The sequence below is a fragment of the Notolabrus celidotus genome, chromosome 5, assembly GCF_009762535.1.
Source record: "Notolabrus celidotus isolate fNotCel1 chromosome 5, fNotCel1.pri, whole genome shotgun sequence".
Lineage (NCBI taxonomy): Eukaryota > Metazoa > Chordata > Actinopteri > Labriformes > Labridae > Notolabrus > Notolabrus celidotus.
Window position 1 is genome coordinate 35,981,937 of NC_048276.1, and position 20,525 is coordinate 36,002,461.

Sequence of the window (20,525 nt, forward strand, 5' to 3'; positions counted from 1 at the left end):
ATTAAAACATATTTACTAATCTATAGATATAGAGTTCATTCAAGACAGAGGAGTTAGGCAGATAATCTCATTTCAAATGTCACCAGCACAACCGACTCAAACTGTAATAGTTTGCAGAAGCCGAACTCCAGACTGCAATTAGACTGAATGACTGAGATACAATCATACAGCCTGTACCTAAATGTGCATGTCTGTGCGTATACTTTTAACCAGTTGTGCTTACAGTGCATGTTCATCCCAATCACAAAAGAAAGTATGATTCAGGATTCCTCATCGCTCATAAACAGAGAGTTGTTCATCTCACTGCAAAGTCAGAGCTCTTAATCTTTTATTTATAATCTTTATTTTCTGCATAGCTTATTTTTTCTTCTGTACCTACCTTTATTATCATTTTTTTCATTGTATTTATATTCATATCTTATTTATTACTTCTTACTTATTGTGTATAGGAGCACCTTTAATGACTATATGTCCCCCTGGGATAAATAAAGTATTTCTGATTCTGATTTTAAAAATTTACAGAGAAATCTCATTTCTCTTTATGTAAAACAACATGTGCTGTGAGACATAACAAGAGCCTATATTAAAGCTTACTCTTGGTAAATTTCTACTTTCAGTTTGGATCACTTGAAATCACATTTCTGCACGACTGACAAAATGTATCATTTATTAACTTATTTCCGAAGGATGAGCTCAATCTGGGACGAACCCACTCCAAACCAATCACCTCTTGAAACAAGAGCAGAATGCAGCGAACTGTGGATGATTTCTCATGAATCCATTACACTCTCAGCACTTATGATTTGACATGAAGATAGCCTGCATCTTCATGTCACAGAATTCCCCTTATAGTGAGCTGAAATGAATGGATGCAGCCTGCTCTGAGCCTGACTGCAGTGCAACTCTCACCCTCACAGCACCAACTTCCATTATTTGTATTGAGACACAAAATAAGAGCTTTCTGCAATGCTTAGCACGATGTGAGCCTACAGTATGCACACGAGGTAAATAATTAATATGCTTTGTGCAAGCTTGCCCTGAGCTTTGTTTGAAATCAGTGGAGCCATTTCCATGAAGGTAAAGCAGCACTGCCCACTGTCCAAAGAACAACAGAGCCTTGTTTGGTTTGCTTCACAGGACGGTTCAGTCATGAGAAACATGATGAGTGTGCGTCCATTTTAATGGATAAAACTGTGTAATGGATTAAAGCCTGGTGGATAATCCACAATGTGACTAACGTCGACATCTGCCGCCCTGTCTTTCTCACTATTAGGAGGATCGAAGTCAGCATAAAAAAGGTTTATATTCTTAAGGGGAGCCGCTTTACGCCTAATAACTTTACCTTTCTAATCGTTCATGACAACACTGACCTGATGGGGGAGAAATAGAGGGTTAACGCAGCGCTGCAACTGTGCGCAAATTCACCACAAATCCCTAGTTTAAAGTGTTATATAATTATGTTGCCTATTTGTACGGCTTTCTAGTTTGTAACAGCATGCGTGTGCTGGTGGGGGTTGTGTTGCCTCGACTACTATTTCACTACATCTTCATTGTATCAATGCGCAAAGATAAATAACCCCCCACCCAGTGCTCAATCCAGTACTTTGTGACTGAACCCCGGGCATGTCGCCTGTAGAACCCCGATTTCATTCTAACAACACCTTACAGCACTTTATCCCGGCTCATGGTGTGTGTGAAATAAACCTGTGTGTGTGTGTGTGCCTGTTACGCAGCCCGCCAACTCACAAACATCACTCCCAACATCCACAGCCATTTAAAAGCCCACAGCGTGAAAATGCATGTTGCAGTTTTTCACCCTCGCCAGCTTTATGTGTAACATTGCCGCTTCTTGCGAGTCTCTGACTCAGAAAGCGAACCTTTGATGTTCCCAAGCACGATGCCACTGCAAGAAAACACCACAACGGAGGTAGGAAAACACAGCCCGGAAGGCAATTGGAAGAACATGCGATTTACTCATGTCTTGCCTAACACCTCAGATTAACACCCAGCAGGAGGTGAAAAGGGACATGGAGGTGACTGTGCAGGGATGACTTTTAATTCGGCAAACACCTTAAACATGAAGCAGGTATTGTCTCTGCGCAATATTAACTTTAACACCGGGTTCGCCCGTTCCTCAGAAAGACTGAGGCAGAACCGCACGGGATGGCCGATGGTGGATGAATACATAAAAACTGAAATTTAACAGAAAATGAAAAGTGTTTCTTGAGCAGTGTTAGCGCCGAATTGATCAAAAGCTACTGTATCACGTATATGCTTTAACTCAGGTCTAAATGTGCAGGATTATTGGGTTTTACTGACATCTCTTTAAATCACCAGATTTTTAAATGAGGTTCTTTATGGCGTTTCCTCTGCACGCTGCCAGAGCTGCTGCATACAGCCTACTACTTAAACGCACCGCTGTTTGCTGTGATTTACAGCAGCCCAGGCTCCGCTCTGAACAACATGATACAAAAGTAACCAAGCCAGAGGACAGATTAACAAAACACTTCATTTAACAGGTCAAATGCGTCTCTCTATCGCTTCTGACTGACTACAGGACACCATATCTGGTTTTACAACAGAATTGGCCACATTTAAGAGTTGGCAGCTGTGCAGCGGCAAAGCGATTAATAATGGTGAAAGCACCAAAGTGATGTATTCCTCGGCAGCTTATCTGTAACGCCTGTTTGGAGACATTACGCACACATAAATCTTCTTCTTTGGGTCAGAGTTTCAACTTTACAGACAGTTAAGGTTTTCTTCCTCAACAACATCATACATCCACAAATGCTCCGCCGCGCACATTCACAGTTTTGCACCGCTGATAGAATTAACACTCCCTTCATCTACACGCGTGGAAATCTGAGAAGAAAGTGCGTGTTCCCATACGGAATCAAAGGGAAAGTCTTACCTTTGTGAAGAGCCGCTTGAAGCATGAATAAAAAGAGAATAGTCGCGAGAGAGCCGCTGCCAGTGTTCGCCATGTTGGACACCTGCTTCAGTATGGCAGCGCGAGGCAGCTTCACCTATAGCTACAGCGGGACTCACTTAATGAGATGCGAGGGAGAGAGGGAGGGTACTGTTTACCATATTCAGACCCTGGTGTTTTACACCACCTCACAACTCTTTGACTTGACTCAGATTATAGAATTTAAATTATGAGGTTTGTTAACGCTTTATAACGTTGTGTTGTAGTGCAGGAGTGGAGAAGGTCTGTGTGTCTAATATTATTGTCATCTCATGCTGCAAACTGCCTTTGAATGAACAGATTTAAGTACATTTTGGGTATATTCAGCATAAAATCAGGCAGCTATTCTTTTATTGAGTATATTGGCTAATATTGCTTACAAAGTCAGCCTACTATCACCTTAAGAATATATCAAGGATTAAAGGACTTATGTCTCAGCAGGATGCAGAAAAACTCCTCCATGCATTTATCTTTAGCAGACTAGACTACTGTAACGGGGTCTTTACAGGACTCCCTAAAAAGCCCATCAGACACCTGCAGCTCATACAGAATGCTGCTGCTCGAGTCCTAACAAGGACCAACAAAGTAGACCACATCACTCCAGGTCTTAGATCCCTACACTGGCTTCCTGTCTGTCAGAGAATAGACTTTAAAATCCTGCTGATGGTTTATAAAGCACTGAATGCTTTAGGCCCAAAGTACATTGCTGATCTGCTGCTACTGTATGAACCATCTGGACCTCTGAGGTCATCAGGTACTGGTCTGCTTTCAGTCCCTAGAGTCAGAACGAAACATGGTGAAGCAGCATTTAGTCAATATTTCATTTCATTTATTTATTTATTGAGTTGGGAAAATGCACATTAATCAACATTAATGCATTGAGCATCAATGTAAATGCGCCAGACTTAGCACTGATGCTAAATTTCATCAGAAGGCCTAAGGCAGGTACCTACAGAACACAGACACAGTAAGACTTTAAACCTCACTGCTACAAATCATATGATAGACGATCACAAAACAAAACACAGGCAGACAAATCAAGACTAACAAAACACAGGCAGACAATATCAAGACTAACAAAACACAGTCAGACAATATCAAGACTAACAAAACACAGGCAGACAATATCAAGACTAACAAAACACAGGCAGACAAATCAAGACTAACAAAACACAGACAGACAAAATCAAGACTAACAAAACACAGGCAGACAAAATCAAGACTAACAAAACACAGGCAGACAATATTAAGAGAAACAAAACACAGGTAGACAATATCAAGACTAACAAAACACAGGCAGACAAATCAAGACTAACAAAACACAGGCAGACAAATCAAGACTAACAAAACACAGGCAGACAAAATCAAGACTAACAAAACACAGGCAGACAATACCAAGACTAACAAAACACAGGCAGACAAATAAAGACTAACAAAACGCAGGCAGACAATATCAAGACTAACAAAACACAGGCATACAAATCAAGACTAACAAAACGCAGGCTGACAATATCAAGACTAACAAAACACAGGCATACAAATCAAGACTAACAAAACGCAGGCATACAAATCAAGACTAACAAAACACAGGCAGACAAATCAAGACTAACAAAACACAGGCAGACAAAATCAAGACTAACAAAACACAGGCAGACAAATCAAGAATAACAAAACACAGGCATACAAATCAAGACTAACAAAACACAGGCATACAAATCAAGACTAACAAAACGCAGGCATACAAATCAAGACTAACAAAACACAGGCAGACAAATCAAGACTAACAAAACACAGGCAGACAAATCAAGACTAACAGAACACAGGCAGACAATATCAAGACTAACAAAACACAGGCACACAAATCAAGACTAACAAAACACAGGCAGACAATATCAAGACTAACAAAACACAGGCAGACAAATCAAGACTAACAAAACACAGGCAGACAATATCAAGACTAACAAAACACAGGCACACAAATCAAGACTAACAAAACACAGGCAGACAATATCAAGACTAACAAAACACAGGCATACAAATCAAGACTAACAAAACACAGGCAGACAATATCAAGACTAACAAAACACAGGCAGACAAAATCAAGACTAACAAAACACAGGCAGACAAATCAAGAATAACAAAACACAGGCAGACAAATCAAGACTAACAAAACACAGGCAGACAATATCAAGACTAACAAAACACAGGTAGACAAATCAAGACTAACAAAACACAGGCATACAAATCAAGACTAACAAAACACAGGCAGACAATGTCAAGACTAACAAAACACAGTCAGACAATGTCAAAACTAACAAAACAGACAGACAAATCAAGACTAACAAAACACAGGCAGACAAATCAAGACTAACAAAACACAGGCAGACAAAATCAAGACTAACAAAACACAGGCAGACAAATCAAGACTAACAAAACACAGGCAGACAAATCAACACTAACAAAACACAGGCAGACAATATCAAGACTAACAAAACACAGGCAGACAAATCAAGACTAACAAAACACAGGCAGACAAATCAACACTAACAAAACACAGGCAGACAATATCAAGACTAACAAAACACAGGCAGACAATATCAACACTAACAAAACACAGGCAGACAAATCAAGACTAACAAAACACAGGCATACAAATCAAGACTAACAAAACACAGGCAGACAAATCAACACAGGCAGACAATATCAAGACTAACAAACTAACAGACTAACTAGTTCTCTGTAGTTCTTGTCTTTATGAATGTTTGACAGTGAATTATTGTCATGCCACCTGTGTTGCCTTCTCGCCTAGGTCGTTATTGCAAATCAGAATTGATTCTCAATTAACTCACCTGGTTTAATAAAGGTTAAATAAATGAATACAAATTTAAGTTCGTTTTGGGTTTATTCAGCATAAAATGAGTAGGCTATTCATTTATTGAATATATTGGCTAATATTGCTTAATAACATGGTCATGGCTGTTCCCTGGTGTTGTTTCTCCATTAGTTCATTAATTTGTACTAAAACATCAAAAATAAATAAATGCATTTATACATATTGTATAGGTCTACCCATGTATGAGTTAACTGGAGTCTGCAGTATCATTTTCTTCTTTTTGGGAGGAATATTGAGCAAGTAGGAAAAAATCTGCACTAATTAATTTACCCACCTGTCACTGGCAACGTTTCAAGCATCCTGAGCCAGTAACAGTATAGTTACACTGTGGCCCCAAAGACCCCCACCTCCCAAGTGATTTTTCACCAGTTTTAGAAAAGAATTAAGCGGCGGCCTGGTTTGACGGGGCAGAAAGAGGGCAGGACCTGAGCCGGGCGGCCAGGTGAGAGCTGATCTGGAGCTGGTCATGTTCACTCTGTGAAGGAAAATCAATATCAGCGCCACCTCTTCCTGTGTTGTCTCTCTAAAAGCAACACTCAGGTACAAGATGGCTTTGAAATGTTGGAATTCATCCTTTTTTTCTTTTTATTTCATGCAAAACATTCTTTTTTAAGTTGTGTTTTTGGACATTTTTGCCTTTAATGACAGGACAGCTGAAGAGAGACAGGAAATGTGGGGAGTAGAGAGAGGAGGAAGACATGCAGCAAATGGTCGACTGGTCGGGAGTAGAGTCGGTGAGGACTGTAGCCTCTATATGTGGGTCGCTTAGACTGCTCGGCCACCAGCGTCCCAATGCAAAACATTCTTGTTGGTGAAACAAATCAAAAACCTGACACCAAAAAGTTACAGGTTCCAAAAAGTTGAGGTTATGAATCATTAGATTCTCTCAGAGGGAGAATGCCCTTAGTCCTTTGTTGCTGTTATTCAAGCTAAACTCTGCTTTTAAAAAAAGGATGGAGTTTCAAAACTTTGATGGTGACTTTGCATTTTTCTCACGAGTGATGAGAAGAATAAACCTGGCTAAAAGTGCTGGGTACACAAAGATTTGTCAAATTGATATTGGCTAACCAGTAGCATGCAGATTGATTCAAGAGACAAGAATTCACAGTGTCAACAGTCCATTTAACAAAGCGTTTGAATACGACACCCTTCTTTCAAAAGTAGGAGATGAGTAACCAGCAAACAGATACTGAAAAATGGGAGGCTGAAATTGCAATTTGCAGGTTTGTGTATAATCATTACCATCACTTTGTATTCAACTGAACGCTTCAAAGCTTTTGCTTTATCAAAGATACACATACAGTAAGAGGCTGACTCAGAACCTGCAGCTTGCAAAAAAATTACCACACATACCTCGAGCTAATTCATTCTGCCACTTTTAGTTTATTTATGAGGACAAAATTGGAACTCTTAGTGCCTCAGCTGTGAAAAATGTAGAAAGTCAAGGCTGCTTTGAACGCACAGTTACTAAAAGACATTTTTGGATGTTACATGTCAACATAACTAAACATGACATCATTTTATTCATTATGTCAACATTTTGGGACACAAATTGATGCACTGATGTAGGTTTCAGCAGTTCTAAATCTTTATTTTAAGTGCAAAGCTCATCTGGTATTTTTATAGTCGACATCATTGTACATGTTTTTGCTGTCTGTTCTAATTGGGATGTAGAGATGTCTCACACTCTATAAGATTATGAAATACAAATCAAAGTTGTTTGTGCTTCAAAAGATAAAAACACAAGGTGAAAAGTCAGAAGTAAATAGAGGTCAAACTGATGATTTATTACTTGTTAGCTAAGGTGGCAATGGGAAGTGGTGAAGCAGCACACTGGTACTGGGAGACCCAAAAATGAGGAAAACCTCTGTTCCTTTATTCAGATCCCCTTTAGCTGCCACTAACGCAGCAGCTACTCTTCCTGGGGTCCACATAAAACAAACATAACATACAAAATATACATGAAATACTAAACTGAAAATGCTACAAACATAAAAAGAAAAACTGGAAATGCTACAAACATGGAATACAAAAAATAAAACTCTGGGCCTTCAACCTTCAATCTTTATAAAGACAGATGGGGGACAACTCTAAAGCTTGCAGAAAGAAGAAAGAAGAAGAAGACCATCATTTATACATGATTTATTCCAAAGATTTCATACTTGGTTTAAGGTCACAACTAAGGACCAAGGGTTCCCAAACTTTTCAGCCCACAAACCCCAATATACAAGTACCAAAGACTTGCGACCCCCACTGTCCCTCAAAGTGATTTAATGTGGCTTCATTTAGCTGGTCTGCAGAAAATGACCCTACCTATATGAGCATGTGTCTGTGTTTCCTGTGCTGTTATGAATTAATCTACTGCTACTGATGCTTTAGATAATTAACTGTTCACTAAGCCTAAACTTAGGAGTCATCTGGTAGAAAGAAAGGCAGAAAACTCATTACATTTTCTATTTTCAAGGTTTTATTTCAAGGTTAGCTACTATTTTTGTTGATATTTTTTACTATAATGGTCAAAATGTACTATTTCTAGATTTGTTTTAAAAAAAAAACATTCTGGAAGACATCTCACGACCCCCCATTTGTGTCTCGCGCCCCCTAGGGCTCCCGACCTACACTTTGGGAACCCCTGCCATAGACTGTATAAGTAATGGACACAGTTTCCATGAAGTCACCCATCTGTTTCTGAAGTGAGGCCAATCATCGCCGGCAGCCATATTGGAAATGCTGAAGTCAACATAACTGCTGTCAAGCGATTGTGATGTAAAGAGGCGGGCTTTGAGCCTCCTCGCCAACAGCTACAGTGTTCCCGCCTGTCAATCAAGTCAGCTGCGCCTCTCACTGGAAGACTCATAATCTCAATGTCTTTGAAATTTGTGTGTGTGTTTCCCGGTACTTCCGGAGCCAGCCACAAGTGGACACTTGATGAACTGCAGTTTTCAGCACTTCTGCATTGGCCTCATACCTTGGTTCAAGTCTTGAATGCAGCATGTTGAAATACAAACATGAAATACAAAAACAGAAACATCCACAAAAAAATCTAATCAACAGTCTAATGTTCACTGAAGTTTATTCATCCAATCAACATCTGCATGATAAGGACCTGTGTGAAGGTATTAATGTTATTCTAGAGCTTGCTTCATAAAAAATACTACCACAGATACATTTCTGACACATTACAGACATATTGTCTATTTTAGATCCACAAGAAATTGCAAAAAACGTCTGAAAAGTGAGGACTACTAGAGCCATCAAGGAACCTAATAAATACTCTCAGTGGGCTGTAAACATACACACCACAGCTCGTGGCAGCCGTGGGATTGCTTGTCATTTAAAAGACAGGTGTGGGTTGAAATGGACGCCATGAAAGGGAACATTAGTATACCTCAAATATTTTGACAACAGCATTTTATATGAAGTGCTATCACTAACAAAGGCTGTGTCACTTGTGTATGTAAATGATGGTTATTAGTGGGTAAGGTAAGGGCAGCTGTGAGCTTGCAGCACAACATAAAAAAACAGCTTCAAGCATTTCCTGAAGCGTGTAGACTTCTCACATAGGTCCACAAATAAAGGATATTAAAGTATAAATACACTTGAAATGTCAACAAAGATTACAGCATCCCTGTAGGTCGGGTTAGGGTTTAACTATAGTCCTCTGGGGACTGTAAACATGAAAGTCTCAGTATAAGTGAGAGTGTTCAAGACATCCAGCTCAGAAAGAGTGTTTGATGGGCTGACCAACTTCATAATACATCCACAACATTGCCATCTATTGGCCTCACTGTTCACCATGAAAGATACCAAATCATTATTGGGAGAATTGTACAGGATAAAAGAGGTGGATGTAGCTTTGGGGGGAAACTAGTTTATATTTTCAGTGAAGATGAAGTCACAGCAAGACTTGTGAAGGTCTTTTCAAGCCTTCCATGGGAATATAGACCCTCTGTTTCAACAGGGTGACCAGTCTAAATGAAGGTGGAGTCCAGTCTGAGATGATATGGTGCTTTGAAAGCAGCTCAGATTATCTTTATAAAGCCTGCCACACTGCATGTTGTCCTTTTGGATTCAAAAGTGAAGCCAACATAGATGTGCCTTGAACCTGCAATCTTTATAAAGACAGATAGGGGGCAACTCTAAAGCTTGAAGAAAGAAGAAAGAAGAAGAAGACCATCATTTATACATGATTTATTCCAAAGATTTCATACTTGGTTTAAGGTCACAACTAAGGACCAAGGGTTCCCAAACTTTTCAGCCCACGAACCCCAATATACAAGTACCAAAGACTTGTGGCCCCCACTGTCCCTCAAAGTGATTTAATGTGGCTTCATTTAGCTGGTCTGCAGAAAATGACCCTACCTATATGAGCATGTGTCTGTGTTTCCTGTGCCTTTATGAATTAACCTGCTGCTACTGATGCTTTAGATAATTAACTGTTCACTAACCCTAAACTTAGGAGTCATCTGGTAGAAAGAAAGGCAGAAAACTCATTACATTTTCTATTTTCAAGGTTTTATTTCAAGGTTAGCTGCTTTTTTTGTTGATATTTGTTACTATAATGGTCAAAATGTACTATTTCTAGATTTGTTTTCTTTAAAAAAAAACATTCTGGAAGACATCTCATGACCCCCCATTTGTGTCTTGCGCCCCCTTGGGCTCCCGACCTACACTTTGGGAACCCCTGCCATAGACTGTATAAGTAATGGACGCAGTCTCCATGAGGTCACCCATCTGTTTCTGAAGTGCTGTTTTGAGGTCAATCATCGCCGGCAGCCATATTGGAAATGCTGAACTCAACATAACTGCTGTCGAGCGATTGTGACGCAAAGAGGCGGGCTTTGAGCCTCCTAACAGCTACTGTGTTCCCGCCTGTCAATCAAGTCAGCTGTGCCTCTCATTGGATGACTCGTGATCTCAATATCTTTGAAATTCGTGTGTGTGTTTTCAGGTACTTCCGGAGTCAGCCACAAGTGGACACTTGATGAACTGCAGTTTACAGCACTTCTGCATTGGCTTAATTTTTTTAGACCGGAGGTTGTCGCTTGGTCACAACACCTTGGTTCAAGTCTTGAATGCAGAATGTTGAGCTTGTAAATGATGGCACGATTTACAGTTACTGAAAAAACAAAGCCAGATACATATATATATATATCTTCCTGTAAATCTAAAGAGGATGCAATGAGGCACCAGTATAGCTCACCAGTTAAATCACACACCCCATGTAGAGGCTATAGTTGCTTGAGTCATGAATCTAAGGTTTAATTCCAACCAACGTTCCTTTGTCAGATGCCATTCCCTACTCTCTCTCTCTTTACGGTTTCCAGCTCTCTCCACGGTCCTGTCTCTTAATAAAGGCGTTAAAGCCCAAAGGTAAAAATGGAAAAAAATAGGCCAAATCAAATAATTTCAAAATGTCAAACTCAACAGTGTCTCAGAAACCAGTGGTTGATGTTACCCAGGTCTTACGTACAGTTTATCAGTACAGTACTGACCCTAACTCCACCCTTCAGGTCGAATTCACCGTGGAGGCCAAAGCAAAACGGTAAAAGGGGACAGTCACAGTGGTATTCCCCAGAAGTAAGAGCATAACCTCAATCTGCTACCAGGTAGGAAACACTACATCAGGCCAGTGTGTGGAAAGATAAACAGCCACACGCGCACACACACACACGCACACACACACACACACACACACACACACACACAGCTCACAGAGTCCGACACAGGCAGCCAAACACACACAGATAGCAGGGCGACTGAGTGTGGTGGTGCAGCAACCAGGAATGCAGGAGGTAGCACTGGCTCCCCACTGGCCCATTTCTGCTGGGGTTGAGGAGTAGAGACTGCCGCTAGTGAGGCAGACTATGCACAGTGTCACCCGTATGACAATGAGAATAGATAGGCCATGGGTTTCAATTTGGAGGTTTCCACAGTGGGTGCTTCCTTTATCGCAGGAGGGATGTTGATGCCAGAGAAGGAAAACACTCTGCTGCCTGCAGATTTTTTGATTCTCTGGACAGTAAGGTAGCCACTGTGGCGTGATCTGAGGCCAGGAGGGATTACATGATGGATGATGGAAGTGGATAAATACCGTGGTGTAAGTCTGTGACGATTTAACCAGCACACTTTGAAGGAAGCTGTGGATTGAATTGGAAGCCGTTAAAGGTGAACCCATAAATGAACATTTTCAGATTGTATATGAATTTTGTGGAGGACAAGGATAGGGTAAGGGAAGTTAATGTTGCAGGTGGTGGTTGAGGATTTGTTAAAATGGAATAAGATGGGTGGGCAAGACTTTATCATGACCCTACGTCTCAGAAGATTAAGGCACCCTTCAGAGGTGCTATGATGGGATGTGATGGGCTTTCAGCATCCAGTAATGTAAACCTCTCTGCTGAAATATTGGCAATTTGAGCAACAGCACTTGGTTATGCAGTAGAAAGACAAAGGTCAAAGTCTGTTTGAGGTGACCATCAGAGATAATCAGCAGGTCAAACAACACAGGACTGTCACCCAGGACACCAGGGTTTGAGTCATGTGCCACTTCAATGTTTTTAAACCATCCCTTGACCTTGATGTTTTCCTACCTCACAATCTCTCTTCACATATTTCTGTATTACAATTCAGGACCTGTTGGCGAATGACAACATTTAGAGTGTCCAAAACAGTCCAGGCATCTGTCTGCAGCCAGGGTTTCATTGTCCACCAGCATTCAGCAGGCTTTGGCAGAACTCATCATTGGCTGTGATACATTCTGGTATTTCATCAGCTATTATCTGACAGCAATATACCTTTCATTTCTCTCTTTAACATCTGCATGCAAATGCAGCTAACACTGCGCTCACAGCTTTCACCTCTCTTCTCTAACTCCAATATACACTCCTCAAGTTACTAGTTTCAAAAGTCCTTCTTCATCCACTGTGAGCTTAGCCAGAAGTTCCAATAAGTTGTCCAACGCCCCCAGAGACTACGATACTGTCAGGAAATAGCCAGTCAGTTTCAAAGGAGTAAAATCTTTGCCTAATGGGAACCAAACAGGTGTTTTTCCATGCACCATGTGAGACAGATAGAAAGCAAAAAGACACTAAAGGTGCATTTCGACCAAGAGTTCAAGGGGCTTTTCCCCGGAACTAAAAGGTTCCTGTGCCCCCATTGTTGTCTGCGTTTCAACCACGGGCTGAAGTCCCGGGTCGATTGTGCAAATCAGGCCAGTGACGTATGGAGACAAAAAAAAGTAAATGCACTACTCCACCAGACCAGTAGAGGGCAGTAAAACAGAGACTAATTCCATTCATCACAGATGACACCATAGAAGCAGACGGACAGGCAGGTATCATTATGAGCAACACAACAGTTAGCCTGTTAGCATGAAGAGACTCAGCTGGTGCTGTTTTAGATGGTGCTATATTTCATCACAGATGGATTCACTGAATCAACAAGTGAGAGGAGATAAGCACGAGTAGCAAAGACGTTTCATCACGGCTTTAAAATCCTTTTGAACTCAAAAAGCCGTGGCAGAGATCGGCTGGTGTTTTGGTTTAAACAGCGACCCTGTTAACTGGAGACTCTCAGCCGGATGCATCCCTCATAAACGTCTTTAGACGATCATTAATATCTGATGAGGATATTTTGAAATCTTAATAAAAACTAAACTAGTTTGCATTCCCAGGAACTCCCTCTGTGTTTCAACAGCTGTGTAAACTCCACAAACACTGACACGTTCAGCTGAGGGTCTCCAGTTTACAGGGTCACTTTTAAAACCGTAACACCAGGAGAGACGCATTCACGCTGGGCTGAGAGAAGACTACTGTTACAAGCTGCTAAATCAAGAGAATCACAGCTTCTTCTTTTGAAAAGTACACACACATACAAAAAAGATAGAACAAATAAAAACTAATGAAAGAAAGAGAAATCAAGTGAATCACAGATGTGTGTGATGTTATTGTGGACGACGGGTGCAATAAAAACACTGCGGTTAATCTACCAATCAGACACGTTCAGCATTGCAGACCCCGCCCCCTGAAAGTCCTGGGACCATTGAAAAGTACTACCCCCCTAGCAGGGGCTTTTTAGGTGGGAGATTGACTACCTCTGAACTAAATTTAGACCCTGGGTCCACCGGTCGAAACGCACATAGTTCTGGGGTAAAGTTCCTCCAGTGGAAAAACGCCATAAGAATGCAAATCTCAGGCTTTGTTGACCTTGACTCTACGTGTTTTTGTTGTTGTTGTTGTTGTTGTTTTGCTAACCCCACAGTAAGAAGTCTGAGAAAGCAAATATCTGGCACAGTTACGGTGAGTAGGCAGAGTGATGACGTCAGTAACACTCAGCTGAGTGTTGCTGCTTTATACTCGTTACTGCTTGTCCTCACTGCTTGTGTCACTTCCCCACTTCATCTCATACATGTTTGGTGAATTCATCCAGAAATATTCACCATTGTGCAAGATTCCTCATACCACTCCTCCTGGTGCCACCCACCCACACAAACAAAATACACTTTCTTTTTCCAGTGGTAAGAATGTGGTCCACATGAATAAGCTCCTGCTGTGTAGACATATGGAGAAAGACAAGTTCATAAGTTGTCAGGACTTGTAAGTCTAGTAATGGGCTGGAAATTGTCTGAAGTTCATGATGCAGAGGAGACGCTACCTTGTACATTGAAGACATCAAAGTTGCTGGATAAAGCATTTTTATGTAATGACCACACAGGGAAGCAGAACGAGGGGAAAAGAAAGAGTGTAAAGTGAGAGGTGATACAGAGAAGAACTCAAAGTGTGAGAGAGAAGTTGCAGGACACGTCATGATGAGGCTTATCCCCCCTGCAGTCTCTGTAATGGAAGAGGGAGGTGAGGAAATGTTTGAAGGGAAGATTTGTGAGAAGTGAGACAAATGAAAGAGAGAGAGAGGTTTCAGAAACACACTCAACCGACACAGCAAACAATATCGGGGTGAAAATCACCCGTTATGTCACATCTAAACACAAGCAGAGAACCTCTTGTGCTTTGTTATTAATTAGCAAACTAGATGCCCAGCTGGTTAAGTGTGAGAAGCGGCACACAACAATACGATGGAAGTCTAACTTTGCACAGATGGTGACAGCCAAAGACCTCCAAAGGAAGACGCTAGCATTGCACAATAAGTCATTTCATACTGGAGTAGCCAGGTGCACACATAGATACACACAGCACACTCCTGCAGCTGTCAGTATTGTGAATTGTAGCAGTTAAAGTGAGGGGCTGCATGCTATTGTGATCAACAAAAGCTGCTCTGATCCTGCTCCATGTGTGGAGCTGCACTGCAAGACTGTGTGCAAAAAAAAATCAATGTTACTTGACTATTTTCACAAACTGCTTTGTCTTGTAGAGGAGTTAGTTTTGCAATCTTGGGTGTAGGTGTGGAAATCTGCTCGGTGGGCTCACATGAAAAGCTTTATTGCTGCATACGCTGCACCTCTTTTTGTAAAGTTGAATATGCAGCTTTATTAGCTTGTGGATGCAAGCTGAGACAAAGAAGCAAACAGTCTCTTTAATCTGACAGGGAGCGTGTGCTTTTGTTGGTTTATGGAAATTACATAGCACAGCAGATATAATAGTGGAGTTGGCTTTGGCACTGCTGTACAACAGGGAGCCGAGGGACACAAAGACAGGGAGAGACAAGTGAGAGATACAGAGATACCATGAAATGTAGCAAAAAAAGAACAATGAACACATGGTGTTTAACGTTAATGACAACTTCACTTTGATCATTTTGTCAGGATTCAAGATACTTGGAGGACAAACTCAGTAAGTGATCTGACTGAAGGAGAGAAGTGCAGGAAGAGGAGGAAATAGGCTGCGGATAGAGGCTGTGTTAAACCCCTCGGTACACATTTATAAGCCTGTAAAACTGAGCCTTTTTCTCATTTGTTGGAACTGATTTATGTTCTCATTAGAGCTCAGTTCTCCAGGAAATATGCTCTGAAATTTCTATCATTATAGAGACTGAACGCAGAAGTCAGATAACAAGTGTTTTCTTTAGAAATAAATTGTCTTTGAGGTTTTAAAAGTTACAGCCTTCAATTAAAGACAAGAAAGAGAGCGAGTCAGTAACCTCTTGATTTCAGAAATAACAGAATGTTTTATTTTCAAGATGAATGCATGATTCAAACCCTCCCAACATATTATTTATTTAAGAAGTCTTTCTGTTTCAAACAAATCTTCTTAAATGTCAAAATCTGTTGTTTTAAATTCTGCAGTGATACAATATAATAGTAGTTCTGTAAGGGATAATGTATGATTAGAAGGTTGTTATGGGAAAAAGAATCCCGACAGGGTGCGACAAGACCCTGACGTGAAGCGTACATTAACTACAATAATCAAACATTATCCTGTTATTACCCGTCTACTAACTTAAAGCTGCTGTGAGGAACTTTTGTTTTGTATCGATTCTGGTGCCCCCTTGTGGACAAAGTGACACCTTTTATCTCTTGTCCTATACATGCAAAAGTAGTGTTTTCAACAAAAACCTCACCCTGTTGTCTTTTAACAGTCAACTTTATCAGGCAATGTGATTATTTTCCATGAAGATAGTCAAATAAAGGCTGTTTCTGAAGAGGGATGTCGATCATCTGGTCTGACACCTACCCCCCCAGGGCAGTTTCATGCATTAAAATGACAACAGAGAAGGTGTCAGTGTTGTTGCTGATGGTCTTGTTTGCTGCTGAAGGTCATAAAGAGGCATCAGTATCATTTTCAGTCTGTTTCTCAGCCAGTTCAAAACTCCTCACAGGGCCTTTAAGATACAAACACATTGGTAAAAACATTGATTAAAGAGGATTTGATTGATTTAAATGATTTTAAAATAGTCCAAGTTCCTCCTCAGTTATTGTTCCATGGTGATGGATTCTTCTCTGCCTGTTGCGGTGTATAATTAATAATAATAACAATACATTTTATTTTGGGCGCCTTTCAAATCACCCAAGGTCACCTTACAGATAATAAAAACAGTCATCATTAAAACATCATAAAAACAAACAAACAAACAAAAAGAAAGAGTCATAAATAAAAACTAAAAACTAGTGAAGTGCAGAGAGTCCAGTTAGAGGGAATAAGCCAGTTTGAAAAGGTGAGTTTTGAGTTGGGATTTGAACCTGAAACTGTCCTCATTCAGCTCTCCTTCTTCCTGAGCTCTGCGGTTCACACACCTTTAAAAATAAAAAATGCTGCTATCATCACCACCGCTCATGGTTTAACTTTCTTTGTAGAGATCTCGAACCTAAAGTTTCTCTCACCTGCTCCACTCCTTCATCATATTGATGGACAGGATCCAAGATGAAAATGTCTGTAGCCTGCTGATTTAGCATGCTAACCAAAATGAGCATTTTAGCCACATTGATTTGATGCTAACGGAAGCTAATGGTTTTACCTCACCTTACGGTCTATGGTGTCAACAAGCAGAAGCTAAATGCTTCTAAACTCTTTTCTGTGGATTGTTTTGACATGACGTGTGATCAGTTTGTCTCTGGTGTTGCTCATGTTTGTGAAAGTTAATAACCGCTGTCAACGGGTTTTTTGACCAATCAGAATCAAGCTTCTTACACAGCAGGAAGATCAGTAAGAAAGCTGGGTAATAACGCAGTAATAATAACAATAACACAATATAATAATAGTATAATAACATGCCCTTAAGGTCTAATAATAATAATAATAATACCCAAGTTTTATATAGCGCTTTTAAATAACTCAAAGACGCTTTACAAATAAATAAATAAATACAAAGACATACAAGACAAGCAGACGACAAGGGAAGAGGTGGAAAAATTAATGTGAGGGGAATGCCTGTTTGAAAAGGTAAGTTTTTAACTGTTTCTTAAATGAAAGAAGTGAGTCAGAAGCACGGATGTGTGGGGGGAGAGTTCCAGAGGGTGGGGGCGGCTATGGCAAAGGCCCGGTCCCCCAAGGTCTGTGTCCACTAACAGCAGGAGTTTTGTACTGGTGGTGTCCACCATAGACTGTAAATAAAAATGGACAGCGTTGCTCCGCCTCTTCCCGTTGTACAGTTCTGAAGCCAAAAAATCTCGCTCCTGGGCGCCGCCATTGTGCAGCCAGAGCCTGTGAAGCCTTTGTAATAAGCTCCGCCCTACAGCGTAACGTCACAAGACGCTGTGTGCCCTTTGAAGTTTCTCTCTTCGGCGGCTGTGAATCAAAGGAAACCCGGAAGTAAAACCCCGTTTTTTTAAACTCTAATAGCTAACGAAAAAGAAACTTTTCAGAAAAAAGAGGACTTGAACACAAAACAGTCAAATACTAACTACATATCACCACAGCATACGGATGTGAGAAACATTCGTACCACATGTATTTATTTTTTAAAGTTTGACTGCTCCCCCATTCAAATGAATGGGGGAGACAGATTTTTTTACCTATACTGCAGCCAGTCACCAGGGGGCAGTCACACTGCTGAAAGCCTCACCACCAGGGCCGTATCCGGCACGCTTGGTGTCCACACCTTTATCTCAGAGCACTTCTCCTATGCGCTTGCTCTGCGGCACTTCTACTTAACACAAATAAGAAAACAAACATTTGATATAAATGTGTCTTAGTATTAGCCCCCCAGTAATTATACCCCCAGAAAAACATGTGTGGGGTTAATCCTGATTCATACTTCTGCGTCAAATTGATGGCGGAGCCTATGCAGAGGTCTGTTTAGCTCCCGTACGCAGAGGCCTACGCACGTAGCTGAGGCGCACCCCCTCCAAAATGTAACCACGCGTCAAATGGACGCAGACCACGAGCCCCGTGATTAATCCGCTCAGCGGGATTGTATTTCCCGCTTTTACAGCAGTTCCAGGATCCTAAAAGTATGAGTCCAATGCGGAAGTGCTAAAAAATGCAGTTCATCGCGGATCCGCTTGAGGCTGGCTCTGGAAGTACAGGAAACCACATACACACCAATTCAAAGAAGCCGATCTTCAGAATCAGAATCAGCTTTATTGGCCAGGTATGCTTGAACACACAAGGAATTTGACTTAGGTAAACTGTGCTCTCTTTGTACAAGGCATAAGAATAAGACATACGAAATAAAAATAAAATAAAAATAATAACATCAGCTATTGTCAAGTTCTCTAATTTTTGTGCAGCGTCCCAACTTGAAAGGACAGACAGACAATCAGACCAAAAGTGACTGGACTCCACTCAAATTAGTCAACGTGTATCTTATTTCCTCCTTTTATTTGATTTCTTTTATCCCAGAGTTTTTTAGACACAGTTCCCATTAATTAGGTGAAAAACCTTTAAATAAAGGAATAAAAAAGACAAAAGAAATACCTGCATCAAAACACATGCAAATGCAACATAATCACAGAGCAAGAAACCAAAAAGCAGCATCTGATTCAATGTAACTTAAACAACTGCCTCATTGCTTTTTATCACAATTAATATAATTAATAAATCAATTCAACTTTCAGGAGACCTGCCAAAACGAACTTATTCAAATAAATATATTTTATCATCTCATATGAAATAAGTCAGTTATTTATTCATTAATCATGTGTCATGTGTGTTTTTAACAGTCCCAGTATTTATAATCTTTTAATACAAACTTTAACTAAACAAACATTTCAGCAGCGCGCAGATGAAGCGCGTGCCCGAGCCGGCACCGCAGCAGCAGCAGCGATCATCAGCTGACAAACACACATTCAAAAACCAGCTCCTACCGGCTGCCTCTTCGGTTTCTTTAGATTGTCCTCTGCACCACCGATCTACTCCATACAGCAGTCTGTTTTAAAGTGCAGCGCTTCTGCCCGCTGCTCTCCAGTGCGCGCTCTGACCTGCACCAGGTGCGCCTGATGAGACACCTCATGCCCTTCCGGGTAGACGCTGTTCACAGCTGATTTCTCGTTTATTTACAGATTTATATTCAGAGTTATACTACATACTAAACAATCTAATCATGATTTAGTATTTTTATCTAGTCCTCATTGTAACATCTCTTTTGTTTATTGATCCATTGATCTGTTTATTTATTTATTTATTTATTTTCTCTGCATAGCAGCATACGTTTTAGTCATACTATATAGATACTTATTTTTGTAAACTCACCTAGGATAGAGTAGATTTTATTTCTAATATCATAAATATATAATATAAATATAAAAATATAACTATATATATCTCTTAATATATTAGAGCCTAGTTAATTATGATTAGTTCATTCATACAATGCAACAATTCTCAAGCAGAATTCCATATTTCTATTTTTTGTATTATTTAACTTCTATTTTATAATGTAAAACTACCTCTGCAACTCACCACTGCACTTTATCATATTATTTTAGCCTGTACATATTAGTCAAGCTATTTGTTGTTTCTTTGTATTTATAGCTAAGGTTATTGTTATTATATTTTCATTTTATTTTTTATTGTAGTTCTTATTCTTATTCCTATTCTTATGCCTTGTACAAAGAGAGCACAGTTTACCAAAGTCAAATTCCTTGTGTGTTCAAGCATACTTGGCGAATAAAGCTGATTCTGATTCTGATTCTGATTCTGATTCTACAGTTTTTAATTCTATTTTTACAGTTTGACTTGACAGCTATAAATACAAAAGAACAACAAATAGGCATGACTAACAGCATGACTTTACAGCAGAATTAAACATGTTTACAGTCTGGTACAAAAGACA

At 40.3% G+C, this 20,525-nt stretch overlaps 1 protein-coding gene across 1 annotated transcript in view; it reads right to left on the bottom strand.

Annotated features, from left to right (window-relative positions):
- cadm1a (cell adhesion molecule 1a) overlaps positions 1–2,985 on the bottom strand; it is a 727,233-nt gene extending 724,248 nt beyond the window's left edge. The window contains exon 1 of the mRNA XM_034684397.1: positions 2,912–2,985. Within this exon, the coding sequence (XP_034540288.1) occupies positions 2,912–2,984 (73 nt within the window). The 5' untranslated portion in view covers position 2,985. The remainder of the gene's footprint in view (positions 1–2,911) is intronic.
- Positions 2,986–20,525: the final 17,540 nt, after the last annotated feature.